General features: G+C 41.5%; 1 protein-coding gene across 4 annotated transcripts; it reads left to right on the top strand.

Moving 5' to 3' along the window:
- Window positions 1-4,332: 4,332 nt before the first annotated feature.
- mlpha (melanophilin a) lies at window positions 4,333-17,853 on the top strand. Of its 4 annotated transcripts, none has more exons than XM_026143528.1 (16): window positions 4,333-4,361; window positions 5,771-5,884; window positions 8,120-8,341; window positions 8,465-8,577; window positions 8,685-8,729; window positions 12,273-12,331; window positions 12,419-12,508; window positions 12,580-12,682; window positions 13,202-13,395; window positions 13,648-13,731; window positions 13,816-14,052; window positions 15,100-15,270; window positions 15,828-15,989; window positions 16,158-16,214; window positions 16,595-16,637; window positions 16,787-17,853. In XM_026143528.1, the coding sequence occupies exons 2-16, from the start codon at window positions 5,775-5,777 to the stop codon at window positions 16,825-16,827; spliced, it is 1,731 nt and encodes a 576-aa protein (XP_025999313.1). In that variant the 5' UTR covers window positions 4,333-4,361; window positions 5,771-5,774; the 3' UTR covers window positions 16,828-17,853. The 4 variants fall into 4 exon arrangements, with proteins under 4 accessions (XP_025999313.1, XP_025999312.1, XP_025999314.1 ...); XM_026143527.1 differs by having other exon boundaries at window positions 4,335-4,361; window positions 5,759-5,884; XM_026143529.1 differs by lacking the exon at window positions 4,333-4,361 and having other exon boundaries at window positions 5,510-5,884; window positions 16,790-17,853.
- The last annotated feature ends 668 nt before the right edge of the window (window positions 17,854-18,521 follow it).

The following is an 18,521-nucleotide window of genomic DNA, read 5'->3' as shown; positions in this document are numbered from 1 at the left end:
ACACAGGAGGGAAGAACAGCTGATCCTAATACACATGATGACTGGAGGACACAAGCTGAACACAATGACAACAGACAGAGACCTTCAGAATAAAACAGGAAATCTAGAACACGAACCGGACACAAGGGGGGAGGACACAGAATACCAAAATCAGAATAACTAGAACAGAGGAAAATAATCATAAAACACAAAACGCTGGGTCAACGACCCAGCACCATGACAATAGGACCTGCTCAAAGGAACACACAATGGTAAGTATAACCAAACTACATAAACAAATGAAAGATCCAAATCAATTAATGATGAAGTGACATTTAGCTTTAAGTACATTTACACAGATGAAATGAATATAACCAATGCTACCACAAACAGACCTGGGATAGTATGTAGAGCCAAGGTTACATGTGCTGTGTTTACATTAAAGCATTATGATAGACTGTAAGATAACAGAACACAAAATAACAATATATGCAAGTGATGAATGGCAAATGAATTCTGTCCTAGCCACTTTGTCACAGTCACTCATACTTACAGACATATCCTGCCCAAGGCAACAATATTTTAAGGTCCGTATCAGCTTAGAACGATAACATTACGGCATCACTTTCCACCATTTTTTCTTTCCCAAAGTAGTCAAACCCATATTACAAAGCAGCCACTAGAAGGAGCTCTAGGACAGTTTACAACCGTAATATTCAGTTTAAGTTATAAAAGGCAGAACAGGCACGTTTATTTCATTCCTTTCTTTGTTATTAATATTTGCATTTGAACTGCAAATAAAAGTCAAGACAATAAATTCTATGTTTTAATAAAGTCAATGAGTAATTCTGTTAATCAATGTAAAAGAACTGTTATTATAAGTTTATTACAACTAAGCAGCCTTGCGTGACTTCTTCGAAGTCCTGTCATTCTACTCATTATACTTGCCTCTTCCAGAACATCGTGCATATACTACATCACCAGCATACATGAACTGCCCCTACACATCAGGAATTCGGCAACCAAACATGCAACACCCATACATGTTAAGCACCTGAAGGTTCTTATCGAGGTCACATATTTTGATGTTGCCTAGCACCCACCTACTATTACTGGGCTAAATTTACCCATTTGGTTAAATGGTCAAATGACCAACCTGTTTGTGTATCAGGCTGTAAGCTTGTTTACTGCAACATGGGCGGCTAACTCACTGCTGCCCCTGCTGGACGTCACAGGAACTGCAGCTTCGTGTTTCAGCCGATTATTTATACTACAGCAGGATCATTTAAATTAAATAGTTATATTTAAAGTACTTTTAATCTTAAAATAAATTAAAACATCTATGTTTTAAGTGTTTCCAGTACGATAATAAGACTGTTTTTAATGTTTAAATGTGTTTAGGTCACTGATTTTAAATCTTTATGAATCGTGTTGTGGGTTCATCCATCCATCCATCCATCCATTCACTTCCGTTTATGCTTTTCAGGGTTGCGGGGGGCGCTGGAGCCTATCCCAGCTGCCATAGGGCGAGAGGCGGGGTACCCCCTGGACAGGTCGCCAGTCTGTCGCAGGTGGTGTGAAGTGCAACTGCTATTGCATCATCTGTAGATCTGCGCGGACCTCTCTGTTAACCCACGGCTTCTGGTTAGGGTAAGTTTGTACAACAGCCTGCAGTACGACGTCATTGATGCATTTAAGAATACTCAGCATAATTGTTGGTGTTGTTGTTCGCGGCAGTCCGGAAGACTTCCCAGTCTGTGATGCTAAAGCAATGACGCATAAAGTCTGACAATAAACTTTTTACTGGGGAAAAAAGTTTCAATCAATCAATCAATCAATCAATCAATCAATCAAGGCTTTATTCAGCACATGCAGGTTGGCCTGCAGTGAAATGGGACCCCCCCCCCCTGACCTTACACACACAACACAGACATCACATGGGGATACAGGTTGGAGATCGGTTGCAGTACAGAAATGTACACTACAATGGGAAAGTACAACAGCTCCCTGACCTGCACTCAATCTACAGCAGGCGGTGCTGGACCAAGGCCAGGAAGATCGTGAAGGACCTCAGCCATCCCAACAACAGACTGTTCTCTCTGCTGAGGTCAGGAAAGCGATTCCGCTCCCTGAAGACCAACACAGAGAGACTGAGGAGGAGCTTCTTCCCGCAGGCGATATGGTCTCTCAATCACACCACCACACAGTACTGACCCACACATATGGTTCTTACACACACACTGGACATTCTGGACATTGTTTTCACTTCATCACTTAAATCACTTTAAGCATATTTGCACTGCACAAGACATAATGTGGATTGCACAACACTGGTCACTATATTCTTCATTTCCAGTTAATACTTGTACAGCTGCTGTTATTGTGTATATATTTATTTATATTTATATTTCTTCATACATTCTTATATAGTTCGATATTGTGTATTTTGTTGTACAGTTATTTTATTTTCAACTTTAATTTATATATTTTATCTTATTCTTTCCCAGTTAAATTTACCCTTCATTCTAATTTGTGTTGTACAGTTATTTCATTTTTAACCTTAATTTATATTTTATTCCTTCCTAGTTAAATTTACCCTTTTTAATTTTTCATATTTATTTCCTATCTTATTCATAGCCTTTTCCTTTTTTGTTCTCTTTAGGTCACGAGCAGTTGTCCAAGCATTTCACTACATATCGTACTGTGTATGACTGTGTACGTGACAAATAAAATTTGAATTTGAATTTGAATTTGAATTTGATTTGAATTTGATTTGAAAAAGAGACCTCTACCCATGCTGAGCTCCTGGGAGGACAGCATGAGAACAGGACGCAAAAAAACTCCTCTTCACAAAAAGCACATAAATGTCCACAGCACAACATTATAGAGCACGTGACCAGCAACAGGGTTGGGTAGGGGATGAGGAGTAATCCGAGGCAAACACAGCAGCCATCCTGCCCAGCGCAACCATTCCCGCGTGGGCCCAGACCCGCCATGTTCTCCAGGAGGGAACAAACATCGAAGGCGTTTGGAAAGGGAGGGGGGATGAGTGAGTGCCTATCAGTGTATGTGTGTCCAGAGTTCAGCTGAGACAGTGTCCTTCGCCCTGCCAGCCTAAGTAAACAGTCCTCCAGCCAACCCAGGTGGCCTTGCATGGGATGGGAAGAACAGTCTAAGCACAGTCGTTATCAGGGTGTTGTTGTTCAGCTCCAGACTTGAGCCCACAGCTGGCACTGAAGGGATAGCCGCATTATGATGGTGCTTTTTTCTTCTTTAGTGCGAACAACTCATGAGAATTTCAAGCTGTTTTTAACAGTCCGACACTGGTCTCTCACTGGTTTCAATCCCAGTGTCAGCCTTGTGGGGGTTTGAACAGCTGGTTCCGCTTTCTTAATTCTTCGATAAGCCAGGGCCAAGCCAGCTCCGATAAGCCAGAACCCTGTTACCATGGTTCAGAATAGGTAGATATCTTCAGCGTCTTCCATCGACAGTCCCGCCAGACACACGATTCTCCATTGCTGCCACCCGTCCATCGTGTATCTGGCAGGGAAAGTACCTCCAGGAAACTCAGGCTCTCCCGAGCCCAGACTTCTCGTTGAGAAAAGGGTGTCAATAGCATTCAGGGACCAGTTGATTGAATCCATAATTCTCTTTTAGGTTTTAGAGAACAGACTGTGGGCGAGTGTTCAGGGGAAAGTAACACAAAAAACACGAGACTAGATGAGGGCATAAGAGCTAAGCAGGGAAACTAAGGGAGAGGAGGAGAGGAGAAAAGTGCGACCACCTTCGCCGAGAGCCAAGAGAGAACACCTTGTGATTTTATGACATCATGTTATAAGACATTAAATTATTATCAACAACATTATCAGATTCTCTCCATATCATGTGTATTTATGGTTGTAAGTGGCTTACAGTCACATTTATTATTATTAAAGATAAATACGCTCAAGTTCATTCAGAATAAGTTGTTTTTGTATTTATTATATCTAGTATTAAGTCTTAATATCTAATGTGTGTTCAGTCATATCTTCGATGTCAGAATAAAAGTCTTCACTGAGCGTTTGATGATGTCAAATGATCTCAGGTCTCATGACCTGCTGTTGGACAAACTGAGCTTTGACTCTGAATGTTTCACACTTGTCACACTTTTAATTTCAGTTTGTGTCCCTGATGTTTGTCGTCTGCACTGTGGATGTCTGATTTCGTTTTTCAAAGTTTAGCCTGCAGATGTGTTACAGTGTGTGTGTGTGCGTGTGTGTGTGTGTGTGTGTGTGTGTGCGTGTGTGTGTGTGTGTCTGTGTCAAGAGGTGTCGTCATATGATCAGCTGAGGTTCTCAGTTCAGTTTCGCTCATCTCATCATTGAGCTGCAGACACACATCGGGTGAGTTTTTACTGTTTTTCACTGAATTTTAATCTCATTTATAAACTTTAAATTTAAACAAATTAGTTTTTAAATCTAATCTGAGCTTTGAATGAAGCCTCTGTCGCACACAACATATCACACAGCGCTCACTGAGTTGTCTTTATTTAACTTCATACTGCGGACAGGCTTTTATTCTGAAGGCACATAAACAGTAAATTATTTTTTTAGCCTGGCTGACTTTTATTTGGAAAGTCTTTTATTGTAAATATTTTTGCAGATTGAGGTTTAAATTTAGTGAGAGTTTAGTCTGTGGGTGTGGTGACAGACCAGCAGCTGACACTGAACCATGTTCATCTCATATGTTTCAAAGTAAAAGACACTTCAGCAGCTGGACATCCTCAAATCTGATCATTTATAATTGGAGCAAAAATCAAGCTTAATCTCTTTGAAATTGTGAGTTGTGTCAACAAAAAATACATTTTCTTTTATGGGTTTTTAAAAAAAATTTTAATTAAAAAACAAACCAAATACTTATGGAAAAAATAACAATACACATTCAAGAGAAAACTTTAAAGTAGTTATTCTAATTTTTGATTTTTACTTTATTTTGTTTATTATTTTACAGCAGGGGTGCCAGAAGCTTTATAGCTTCTAAAATGATCAGGTCCAAATGATCTGCCTACTTTAAAAAATGCTCAATACATAGTTATACATATATTTAATTAAACAATATATGTCATGTGATCTGCCCATGATACCTTTGTGAGCTGCGGGTGGATCGACAGACTCGGAGGTGTTTGTGGATTTATTATCATTGTTTTTCTAATAATTATATTTTTTCATATCAGTTTGATGATGTTGATGTTCTTTTGCCTCAAAGTATTTCTAAATTTATGTTTAAATATTAAAGACTTACTGTGGCTGGCCAGGCAAAATATTTTACTTCTGATATATTATAGCTTTTTCATAAATATATTGGGGGTTTTCCTGAAAAAATATGTTGCTTTAAAATATTTCCAGCTTCTTGCTTTAATAGGAATTTACTATTTATTTATTAAGATATCTTTTTCAAATTTCTCATTATATTGAATTATAAAACCTTCATTTTGTTTGTCTAAAATGTGTTATCACAAAATCTGGTTCTAAAGATTTGTTAAGTGAAAAGTTTTTTTAATCTGAAAACTTTTGTCTTTTTCATGCTTTTATTATCAAAGTATTATATATGCACTATATTTTTCTAAAATATTTTATTCATTACTTCAAGTATTTCTAGAATATCCTTACATTTTAACAAGTTATACAACTTAAAAAAAAGCAAACCTTGTTACTAAAAGCAGAGGACCAACAACGAAACCCTGAAGAACAACTGCCACCTCATATGACTGTTTGATTGATTGTTTTTTTGATTGATTGAGTGATTCCTTTAGTGTCATGGAGCATAAGCTGGATCTTTCCCGTCTAACGGATGAAGAGGCCAAACATGTTTGGGAAGTGATTCAACGAGATTTCAACCTCCGCAAGAAAGAAGAAGAGAGACTCAGGTACTCGTTCCCACACTCAGAGTTTTCATGTACAAATATCAGAAACATTACTAAAGTTTCAGGGTGTTTTTCAAACTAAAGCTGAAATATCAGCATTAATAATAGCACACAGAAAATTCTTGCTGCAGAAATACAACAAAATAAATAAAAAAATGCTTTGAAGCTTCTACACATTTTAATGGAAGTTTGAATATTGTTTGTATTCAGTGTTATTAAAAATTGGGCAAAAAACGGGCAAATCAAAAATCAATCAATGTACAAAGAATCAGAGAGTGAATTAAGTCCTTTTAAAAACTGATTAAGCATCAGATATGTTGTCAGGTTAGTGAAACAAAAGTAAACACAGTAAAAACAAACAAACTGAAATGATCTTCAGACATTCCCCCAGTGAATTTTGAGCTGTTTTTGGCATGCTTTCCTCTCAGAGTTGCTATTTTTAAGTCTTGGATCAGGGGACTCCAGGCCTCGAGGGCCAGTGTCCTGCAGGTTTTAGATCTCACCCTGGGTCAACACACCTAAATCAAATGATTAGTTCATTAACAGGCTTCTGGAGAACCCCAAGACATGTTGAGGAGGTCATTTAGCTATTTAAATCAGCTGTGTTGGATCAAGGACACATCTAAAACCTGCAGGACACTGGCCCTCAAGGCCTGGAGTCCACTACCTGTATCTTAGATAAACCCCAGACTTTCCCAGACTTTCTCTCTGTGACTCTGAAGCTAAACTTTGTGTGAGTCCTGGAGTTTGAACTGTTTTCGTTCATGTGAAGTTTGCAGGAATTCCAGCGTGAAAGACGTTGTTGTTGTTGCACTCGATCACGCCCCGGTCACACGGAGTTGCCTCACAAAGACGCTCTGTGTCTCCTCCAAACACTCCAACTCCCATCAGCCCCCGGGGGGAGGGAGCAGCCTCACAGGGACTCATGACTGGAGAGAAATCATCAGGAACATGTTGTCATCTTCATCCTTTAACAAGCATACAAAACAAACCGAGAAATCAATAAAAACTGATCAGAATTCAACATTTAAAACTATGAAAGAAGCCAAAATGAAATCTGTAAGAAGACTTTTTTTATACTGTGGACTGATAAACTGGACAGGTGAGGAGTTCAGACTCTTGGGAGGGATTTGGACTAGAGTTCAAAAGGAGCACACTGCCAGCTCCTACCAGGAGGAGCAGGCCTGATGTAGATCCGGGACAGCAGGAGAGATTAGATCCTTGGGCTGGCCTGGGAAGGCCTCTGTGTTACTCCAGATAAGCTAGTGGTTGGTGGTTGCAGAGAGGGAGGTCTCTCTCCATTCCTGTCCCTGTGACCCATTGCCAGATAAACAGATCTGACTTGCAGTTGTGGTCGTCACATACTCTGAAGGTTTTTGTGGCTCAGCCCCTCCATGGTTCTCAGTCTGAGGCTGGTGGGCCTCCATGTGGACATTACTAAAGGGATGGATCACAAGAAGCAGGGAGAACACACGATTCATTCAGAGCCAATTATTGAGGGGCTGTGGGTGAGTCACAGATTGGTCATTTATCTTCTTTATGACTGCTGTTCCCTCTCTTCTCTGTGAAAATGTAAAGAACCGAAGTCTCACGTTGTTTTTTTTATCAGTTTAATAATTAATACCTTCATCCAACAGTCCATGGTAGCTCCATCTCCAGAGGGAATCAGCTCCTTGGTTCTGGTTCGTCTTCCTTTGTTTTTTATTCTACCTGTCAGCGAGGTTCAAGGTTTCTATAAGATCACCTGGAGTGGAATTTGAGTTGTTGTTTGCACCTTGTGATCTGGACCTTTGGATATTTGGCATCAGCCGACCTTTCCTGTTTTTGTGGAGCATGCTGCTGAGGTTTGATCCTTTGGTGCTTTACTCTGATCACGAGCCTGATTGAATAAAGATAGGCACAAACCAAACATAGCCAAACATCTCAAACACAGATTTACCTACTCTTTGTCCTGGAAAGCAAATCCATCACCACACTGTTCTTGAGAAACGAAATGTCAATGCCTTTGTTTCTAGTGTTTGATCTTCCAGATCTTCATCATCAGGTCTTCCTTCAGATCCTCAAAATTCCTCAAGAAGTTCTCTGTTATGGTTTTAGTTGTTTGTGCATTCCTTGGATTGGTCAGAGTGTTCTAATTTTATGAAATCTATGTTCATTTGTTATATTTGTTAAGTTTCCAAACCTCAAGGTCTCTACTCCATGATAAACTCGGGGACTATCTTTTCATGTCTTTTGCAGTGAGCTGAAGAATAAGATTGAGAAGGAGGACTCAAAACGAGAACTGCTGGGCTCTCAGAGCAACTTGTCCGACTCGCTTTGTATCCGCTGCCTGCAGCCCTTCAAGTTCCTGGTGAACAGCAAACGCCAGTGTCTGGACTGTCGCATGTACACCTGCAAGTCCTGCAGCCGCTACAACAAGAAGGAGCACGGCTGGGTGTGCGACAACTGCCGCATGAACAGGTGAGCCTCCGGCAGCGGAGAGCACTGCGTCAGCGTAAGCTCAGAGTTATTTGGTGGTCATGGTAGTTTCTTTTATGGTAGATGTTTATTATATTCTCTATATTCTGCACTTGTGTTGTTCAGGGTGCTCAAGATCGGGACTCTGGGCTGGTACCATGACAACGTGAGAAACCGTTTCAAACGCTTTGGTAGTGCCAAAGTGATGAGGTCATTGTACAAGAGGCTGAACGGAGAAGGTGAGTTTGCCTTATGTTAAAGAATTCAGAGATAATGAGTCAACTGTGAGCTTTTTAGGGTTTTATTGAAGTTACACGCTAACAGACAACTTGTGTTGGTGCTTCAGGTGGGCGTGATGATGACACGCAGAGTATGCCGGATGTCCACAGTCGTGAGTTTCTTAAATGTTTTACTATTAATAGATTTTAATTGGAAATTTTCTTCCCATTTACCATGCTATTTATATGTTACTGTCAAATATTAGTTCATTCTCTCTTTTTAAGTCCACCCTCAAAACTCATCTGTTTAAAATTGCCTATTCTTAAATTTCTGTATGTTTTAACTTTTATCTTCTATTTTTACCATTGTGTATATTTCCAGTTTTTATCTGTTGTACAGTGTCCTTGGGTGCTTTGAAAGGCGCTATTTAAATAAAATGTATTATTATTATTATTATTATTAAATGTTCCTGGTAATTAGGGTTAGGGGTTAGTATGTAATGTAAATATGTAAGAAAAATTGTGTATGTTTCTTTTCCGTGTCCTGTGTACTGTTTGTTTGTATATTTGTCTTTTTGGCTGCTGTTACAACCAAATTTCCCCTTGTGGGACAATTAAAGGATTATTCTATTCTATTCTATTCTAATTATGGGCAAAGGTTCAAATTAATCATGTAAAGGTAACAGCTGCTGGTCCAAAGCTAAGACTCACCAAACGTCACCGGGACTTAGCCAATCAAAAGAACATACGCTCAAAGGCTTAGAGTAGAGAGTAGAGTACCAGAAAGTACAACGACTACCAGAAAATTAGAGGTCATCCAGGTCTTTAAGACATTCCTGCAGTTTAACAACCGTATTTTCCGCACTATAAGGGGCACTTAAAATCGTTTATTTTCTCAACAATCAACAGTGTGCCTTATAATCCGGTGCACCTTATATATGAATTCTGGTTGTGCTTACTGACCTCAAACCCATTTTATGTGGTACACAGCACTCAAAAATCTGTCAAAAGTGTTTTAGTGGCGATCATGGCTCAAGAGTTGGGAGTTCGCCTTGTAATCGGAAGGTTGCCAGTTGGAGCCCCGGCTCGGACAGTCTCGGTCGTTGTGTCCTTGGGGACACTACACCTGTTGCCTACTGGTGGTAGTCAGAGGGCCCGGTGGCGCCAGTGTCCGGCAGCCTCGCCGGGTGGATGACTGCTTGTGTAAAGCGCTTTGGGGTCCTTAGGGACTAGTAAAGCGCTATACAAATACAGGCCATTTTAGTATGACTTTGGTAAGCTACGAAGCCACACCGCTTGATGTATTACAGCTACAGTAGTCAGGAGCCTCATGGGGTAATCTGGGTCCAAAACTACAGTAATTGGTGTGTGTTATCTGGCTTATAGATAATGTTGTGTGTGATCTGCATAGCAGTGAAAATACATGTCTATTCACACGTACAGTGGGATGCAAAAGTTTAGGCAAACTTGTTAATAGTCATTATTTTCCTGTATAAATCGTTGGTTGTTACAATAAAAAAAATGTCTGTTAAACATATCATATAGGAGACACACACAGTGATATTTGAGAAGTGAGATTAAGTTTATTGGATTTACAGAAAGTGTGCAATAATCGTTTAAACAAAATCAGGCAGGTGCATAAATTTGGGCACTGTTGTCATTTTATTGATTCCAAAACCTGTAGAACTAATTATTGTAACTGAAATTGGCTCGGTAAGCTCAGTGACCCCTGACCTACATACACAGGTGAATCCAATAATGAGAAAGAGTATTTAAGGGGGTCAATTATAAGTTTCCCTCATCTTTCAATTTTCTCTGAAGAGTAGCAACATGGGGGTCTCAAAAGAACTCACAAATGACCGGAAGACAAAGATTGTTCACCATCATGGTTTAGGGGAAGGATACAGAAAGCTGCCTCAGAGATTTAAGCTGTCTGTCTCCACAGTTAGGAACATATTGAGACAATGGAAGACCACAGGCTCAGTTCAAATTAAGGCTCAAAGTGGCAGACCAAAAAAAATCTCGGATAGACAGAAGCAACGGTGAGAACAGTCAGAGTCGACCCACAGACCTGCACCAAAGACCTGCAACATCATCTTGCAGCAGATGGAGTCACTGTGCATCGTTCAACCATTCGGCACACTTTACACAAGGAGATGCTGTATGTGAGAGTGATGCAGAGGAAGCCTTTTCTCCGCCCAAAGCACAAACAGAGCCGCTTGAAGTTTGCTAAAGCACATTTGGACAAGCCAGCTTCATTCTGGAATAAGGTGCTGTGGACTGATGAAACTAAAACAGAGTTATTTGGGCATAACAAAGGCCGTTATGCATGGAGGAAAAAGAGCACAGCATTCCCAGAAAAACACCTGCTGCCTACAGTAACATATGGTGGTGGTTCCATCATGCTGTGGGGCTGTGTGGCCAGTGCAGGGACTGGGAATCTTGTCAAAGTTGAGGGACACATGGATTCCACTCACTATCAGCAGATTCTGAAGACCAATGTCCAGGAATCAGTGACAAAGCTGAAGCTGCGCCGGGGCTGGATCTTTCAACGAGACAACGAAACACTGCTCAAAATCCACTAAGGCATTCATGCAGAGGAACAAGTACAACGTTCTGGAACGGCCATCTCAGTCCAGACCTGAATATTATTGAAAATCTGTGGTGTGAGTTATAGAGAGCTGTCCATGCTCGGAAGCCATCAAACCTGAATGAACTAGAGAAAAGAGGAATGGTCCAAAATACCTTCAACCACAATCCAGACTCTGATTGTTGGACAACATCTTCCACCCCATGCATGAGACTCTGACAGCACTGAGCAGCTCCTTCACTGGCTGCAGCACCCACGATGTGGAACGGAGAGATTTCACAGGTCTTTCCTCCCCACTGCTGTCAGACTCCACAACAAAGACTTCAACTGATTAAACACATCCACACATGTGCAATAGCAATAACACTAAGTACAATACTCTTTCTGGCATCGTTGTATTATACTCATATTGTATATAGCATTTGTATTCTATTTTATTCGATTGTATATAGTATTTTATTTTAATTTATTTTCTTCTATTCTATTGTGTACAGTATCTTATGAATATATTATTCCAGTGTTTTTTTCTTCTAATTTTTCTATGCAACTTTGCACTGTCCACTGCTGTAACAAAACAAATTTCCCACGCGTGGGACTAATAAAGGTTATCTTATCTTATGTTATTGGAACCTGCAGGAAGCGTTTAGAGGCTGTAATTTCTGCAAAAGGTGGATCTACTAAATATTGATTTCATTTCTTTTTTTGTGGTGCCCAAACTTATGCACCTGCCTGGTTTTGTTTAAACAATTATTGCACACTTTCTGTAAATCCAATAAACTTCATTTCACTTCTCAAATATCACTGTGTGTGTCTCCTATATGATATGTTTAACTGACATTTTTATTGTAACAACCAACGATTTATACAGGAAAATAATGACTATTAACAAGTTTGCCCAAACTTTTGCATCCCACTGTATACTGTGAATAGATTTGGTCCTAGTAAAGAACCTTGTGGAACTCCATAGTTAACCATGTGGTATACATACAAATGTGTACACATTAATAATGATTTGCTTTTTTATAAAGCACTGTTCAAAATTAGCTGTGGAATCAAATGGTTCAAAAGGAGCATCATCTAAAACTAAAACTGGACAGAATAATGACAAAACATGTTGCATTTTCAGACGCGTATAATGGCAATGAGGATGATCAAGGAGAATTCGAGGGTCAGCGCTACAAAGTGGTAATAAACATAAAAGTGATAAAGATGTGATTCTACATCTGTTTTATGAAATAATCCACATTCAGGCGTAACGTGATGTGTTTTCAGATGAGGAAGAACAAACGTCTGCTGTCTGTTCATCCTATGGACTTTGACAATGAGGATTATCTGCCTCACTCACGGCGTCCGTCTGTACAGGTAAGTCAAAGTTATGAAAAGCAAACATACAAAAGAGATCTAAAACCATGTGTGTAACTTTGGATTCACAGCAGCAGCAGGATGATCGGTACTATAGGAATGACGTGGACTACGACCATTACAGCCACAGAGGAAACCGCAGGAAGAGCCTGGACCGATATGCCATGAGACCTGGTCAGTATACCAGCATACCAGTCTTCCAGCAACATGATGCAGGTCCCAAAATACACAACCAATTTCACATGTCCAACAAAATAAACTGTTTAAACCACTGTGGTCTATATGGGGGTTACTGGGGCCCACAGAATCTGTCCACCATGATTTACCTTCCCACAGAAAACTTCTGGGAGTAACCCTATGGAAATGCGGGAATTAATGGAAATGCTGTTTGTCCTGTAGCTGTTTTCACTGGGGCTCCACCTGCTGTCTATTGGAGGAATCACAGCTTTTGTTTCACAGATTTATCACATCAAACAGATGCCTTCAAAACAAGCCTGTGAGACTGGATAACTAATTGCAAATTTTACTTATTATCAGGTTTAGAAAAAATTTCTACTTTGGATGTCCGACATGCTGCTTTTTATTTCCAACATGTACATTTACCTGAATGTTTTTACCTTCCTGTCCATCTTTGTAGATCTGCATCCACCTGGGTGTTTTTGTGTGTCCATGTTTACCTGTGTTTGTTATCAGATGACAACGGAGAGAATCGGATGGTCCGGACTCGCTCTCTGTCCAAGATTACCTCGTCGGTGGCTCGGCAGCAGTACATTGACACATCAGACGAGGAGGAGTACCAGAGGTACCCGCAGATGTACCAACAACCACCCCACCGCCGAAGGGGCAGTAGAACCTCCTCCCAGGAGAACCTGGGACAAGCCCCGCCGGTAAGGACAATCAACCAGTCACTTTAAGTTAAATTTTGGTGGCATAAACATTGGATTTTCTTCTCTTGATTCTTCGAAAACCTGTTTTAATTCTATGTTTTGCCTTTTTTTCTTCTTCATGGTATTTTGTACAAAAAGTTTCAGTCCGTATAATCTCAGCCATAAAGAACCAGGAGATATTGTTAACTGACATGGAGTCTTTTTGTCATACAAAATCATCTCCTTGGTGTTCATGTTGATTTTACATTGCAGATAAATGAACTGAGCAAACGAATGTTGGCCATCGAGAGTCTGCTGAGCCGCCTGGAGGAAAAGATTACACCTGGTGTAAATGAGGTGAGATGCGATGATGATGTGGGATAATGTGAGATCATTTCCTGAAACCAGTCGGTACAAACATTCTGTAACTTTGTTTTACAGCAGGCATCAAATCCATCAGCTCAGAATGAGGAGGAGAAACTGAGAAGGAAGCTTAGTGAGCTGGCGGGGAACCTGAGCGATAAGGGCCCGTCATCGGACGACGAAGCTGGGAAGAAGTCCTTTTCTGTGGGTAAAGGTTTGGCCGGACTGAAGGGTGGCCCAGCAATCGCTCTGAACTCCCGGAAGAACAAAGAACTGAGCTCATCCAGTGATGAGATGCCCACTGAGGCTCAAAAGGTAGGAAGACTGATTCAGTCCACTGTTTACAGAATTAATTGAATTCCAACCCATAAATCCAGAGAATGGGAACCTGAAGGTTTCTCAGACCACCAGTGGATCCGATGTTATAAAAAGCTTACTTTTGGATCAGTGCACAATCATTTAATGGCGAATTCATTTTTAACATTGTTTTCAAAGAACAAAATAAAGTCTAAAAGGTTTTTTAACTCTTTATTTTGTCCGATGTCTCATAAACATCCAGGTTCCCACGTGTGATACATTCAGTGCTTCTACAGCATGGCTTGGCTTCTCCCCAAAATTGCTGTTTTACTCCATCTATAACGGGTCTGAACACCATGTTTCTTGTTCATTCTCATGTTTTTGTCCTCATCCACTCCTGAAAATACTGAACGTTTCTCTAAACTTCTCATTGGTTTTCTTATTCCATCTGTGACAAAAAAATAATAATGAGAAATGAGGTGTGGTTCCTGTCCTAGTAAATCCACATCTACAGACTAGATGTCCAGTGACCTCCTGATGGAGGAGAACTCTTTCTGATGCATCACGGACTAGTCCTCACTAACCTGCTGCCTCCTGCATTGACTAACAGCCGTCTGTTAGGTTACTGTTACTGTGAAGCTCAGCAGCTACCTGCCTGGACCACATGACCCCTCACCTGTACAGGTGTTCACCTAAAAACTAAACCTCTGCTCAGTCATGTGACACCAAACAGAAGGAGAAATCTGTAAAAGCACTGAGTGTTGGGAAACCTCTTCGTCTGCCTCTGAATCATAGCTGGGGAATCAGCAGCATAGTTTTTAACACTGTAGTCAGGTCTGTCTGAAACACATGCCACCATTTTAGGAACAAAAGGTGTGCACCACATTTAAAAGTAGAAAGTTTTTTTTATGTGCAGAGTCCTTTTTAATCGCAACATGACCTCCCAGAGACACAAGTCAGACACAAGAAATGCTGTGGTGCTGTGGGGCATCCAGCCCGGTAGCTGCTGCAGGATGGGATGTTGTTTTCCAGCTGCTAACATCTGTCCCTCTACATGGCTTTCAGAGATCGACTGCCGCCGCCCTCTGTGACCTCACCACTGAGGTCCTGAGAACCATTAATGCCACAGAAAACGCTATGGTCGAGTACGGCCTCTCAGAGCCGATCGACAGGTCCCACTTAGTAGGCACTGACGTAAAGCAGGCCGATGATGCGTTCAGGGAACTTGAGGAAAATGTAAGCCTCCAACATGAACTGCACACCTCATTGTCCCTGAAACCCAACCCTCTACCTCGTCCGAAGCATGACGGAAATGTCTGGACTGGCTTTAACCTTCCCGGCTGTTGTGTGTCCGTCCATCAGCGACAGGGCTGGTGTCGGTCAAACACACTGGGTCCAGTCTCAGTCCAGTTTGAGTCCAGTTACAGCAGTTCTAGATTTAGGAAAAGGTTACGTGATCATTTGAAACATGCCCCAGAACAGTTGGTAAAACCAGGTCGATGCTCATTATTGTTCAATAGCCTTAAAGCTATCAGTAAAAATGACCCGTTAGGAGAATGTGTACAATATAAGGGATTTGTTCTAGTTTCATCATCAGGTCATAATGTCATGACTGAACTCTACATCCTCTGATGAGACCAGGTCTTCTCCTGTTACCTGTTCAGTGATTGAGTCAGTCAGAGAACCAGTGTGTTTCACTGATGCTCAGGCCTGTCTTCATCATCATCACCATCATTCTCAGTGGTCTGGAGGCGTGTCAGCTGACCCAGGGGTCTGTCCTGTTACCTGTTTAGGTGTACATCACGGCCGGTCAGTCCTACGAGCTGGAGTCGAAGCTGCGGCGGCTCGAGCAGAGTGCCAAGAATCAGTTTGGAGGGGCGACGGACTCGGAACTGTCTGAGCTTGAGGACGTGGTGGCACTGACCGCCGCCAGAGTCCAGAGTGCTGAGAGCGAGGTGGGTCAATGGCTCTGGATGGACATGGTCATGTTTACGCGGTGTCTAGGAACAAAATGGCTGATGCTGGAATAAACACAAATTTCTTACTTACAGGAAGCTTTTCAAGTCTTCCTGTTTTTAATAAGCAAACTCAACAGTTTCCCTTCATGTTTGTTCCATCTGCAGGTCTCTGATATTGAGAGTAAAATCGCTGCTCTGAGCGCCGCCGGATCCAAGAAGAAGGTCAGTGTGTGAGGAAATGATGTCAAGGTTACATTAACGTGTGCTCACTCACAGGAACAAATAAAAAAGTTATCGGGCTTCAGCTGTTAGACGGTCATCACTTTTCTAGTGTAACCTTTTTGAAGGGAAACTCAGAGCATAGACTGGACTGAGTTACTGAAGAGAAATAATGGCACTGGATATCGGTACCCATCCCTAATTTTAACATGGGAGTATATGAGGACTGAGTCACTGCTGGAGCCTCTAGTGGACACCAGAGGAACTGCAGGTTTTGGTTTTCAGAGGTAGACGGTTGACTGGATGCCATGTTAGCTGCATGGAAACAGTTTCTTTCTAACATCACTCAGGACTAAGTTAAAAACTTCCATGTTTCTTTGCAGGTTTCAGGAACTCAGAGAAAAAAGTCGACTCAGGATTTTCAGAGTAAGAAACACACTCACGTTGCTTTCTGCACGTTTAAAGTGAAGAAGCTGAAACATGTTACAGTCACGTTCCAGGCCATGACATTACAAAGTTGTGATGCGTGTTCATTAACAGCGAAGAACCGTGTTAATGAGCATTTCTTGTTTCAGAAGCTAACGGCACTCAGTGGAAATCCAGCAACATGTTCTGAAGCAGAAACAGACCTTCAGCAGCTGCTGCTTGCTCCTCTTCGTCATGAAGCCTTCATCATAGAGCAACTCAAAGAGCAACTTTTATCTGTAACTGCTGCTGCTTATGTGTTAGAAACATAACCCATGATTACAGCTGGTAGATTTAGACAAAATATGAGAAAACGTGAAAAAGTACGTACCAAACTAAATGAGTATTCAAATGTACAGTCATTACAATATTTTTTGAAGCTCAGAGGCAGCTGGAGAGAATTACATGGGAATGAAGTAACATGAAAATGTTTAAAAATGTATAAATCCAAAATATTTCGTTTTAACACTGACAAAGTTTCGGCTTGTCTCAGCAACGCAAAGCCCCCAGCATCCGACATCAGCATGGAGGAGAGGAAGGCACTCACATCACTTAGTGATGACAACAAAATCATCATCCTTCCGGCAGACAAGGGCAGGTGCACAGTATTGCTAAACCAGAAAGACTGTCATGAGAAAATTTTGTTACTACTCAGTGACAAAAATACTTATGAGCCCCTGAAACGAGGCCCATGAAGTGGACTGTCTGTCTGAAGCAGTTAGAACAAGACAATGCTATGGACTTGATCTCATACCACAGGCTGTACCCAGGGTAATCAACACCAAGTCTGTATGGTTTACCGAAGATACATGAACAGGATGCACCTTTAAGACCGATTGTCTGTATGATCAACTCGGTCACCTATAACAACCCAAAGTTTCTGACTTCGATCCTCAACCCGCTGGTAGGCAGCTCTGAACACCACATCCAGAACACCTTGGAGTTTGTTGAGAAGGTGAGAGATGTCATTATGGAGGCAGATGAAACCATGGTCTCGTACGATGTTACATCTCTTTTCACTTGCATCCCAGTCACGGAAGCGTTGGCGGTAGTAAGAGATTACAGGATGACACCAACCTTAGCAACAGGACCACTCTCAGCATCAGGGATCATATTTTCCACATATTTCACATACAAGGGTCAGTGTGCCATGGGTTCCCCAGTTTCACCCGCTGTGGCCAATTTGTACATGGAAGAAGTGGAAAAGAGGGCTTTGCTATCCTACCCTGGAACACCACCAAGTCATTGGTTCAGGCATGTGGATGACACCTGGGTGAAAATCAAATTTCAGGACGTACCACAATTCATGTATCACATTAACTCGGTGGACCGACACATCAAATTCACCAGGGAGGATATGAAAAGTGGCAGGTTAGCCTTCTTAGACTGTGACATTTCCATCAGTAATGGGGGACATCTAAAAGCTAAAGTGTACCGGAAACCTACGCGTAGGGATCAGTATGGCGCGATATGGCAGCCTCGCTTCTGTCAGTCTGCCCCAGGGCAGCTGTAGCTACAACTGTAGCTGCCTCCACCAGTGTGTGAATGTGAGAGTGAATGAATAGTGGCATTGTAAAGCGCTTTGGGTGCCTTGAAAAGCGCTATATAAATCCAATCCATTATCTAAGGTTTGACTCTCATCATCCACTGGAGCACAAACTGGGTGTCATCAGGACGCTACAACACAGAGCGAACACCATCCCCACAGACACAGCAGTCAGGGAAGCAGAAGAACATCACATCAAGAAGGCGCTGAGTAGATGTGGTTATCCTAGCTGGACATTTGTCAAAGCTGGGACGGCACCGAAAGAAAGCTCCAGCCAATCCAGGAGAGAAGGGCAATCA

Source organism: Astatotilapia calliptera, chromosome 15 (assembly GCF_900246225.1).
Source record: "Astatotilapia calliptera chromosome 15, fAstCal1.2, whole genome shotgun sequence".
Classification (NCBI taxonomy): Eukaryota; Metazoa; Chordata; class Actinopteri; order Cichliformes; family Cichlidae; genus Astatotilapia; species Astatotilapia calliptera.
Note: the sequence above shows the minus strand (reverse complement) of the source record. Positions and strands in the feature narration are given on the sequence as shown.

Coding starts and splice junctions, on each gene's coding strand:
- mlpha (XM_026143528.1), top strand. CDS start 5,775: ATGGAGCATAAGCTGGATCTTTCCCGTCTAACGGATGAAGAGGCCAAA. Junction 8,730..12,272: donor TATGCCGGATGTCCACAGTC/GTGAGTTTCTTA, acceptor TTGCATTTTCAG/ACGCGTATAATGGCAATGAG. Junction 12,509..12,579: donor CACGGCGTCCGTCTGTACAG/GTAAGTCAAAGT, acceptor TTGGATTCACAG/CAGCAGCAGGATGATCGGTA.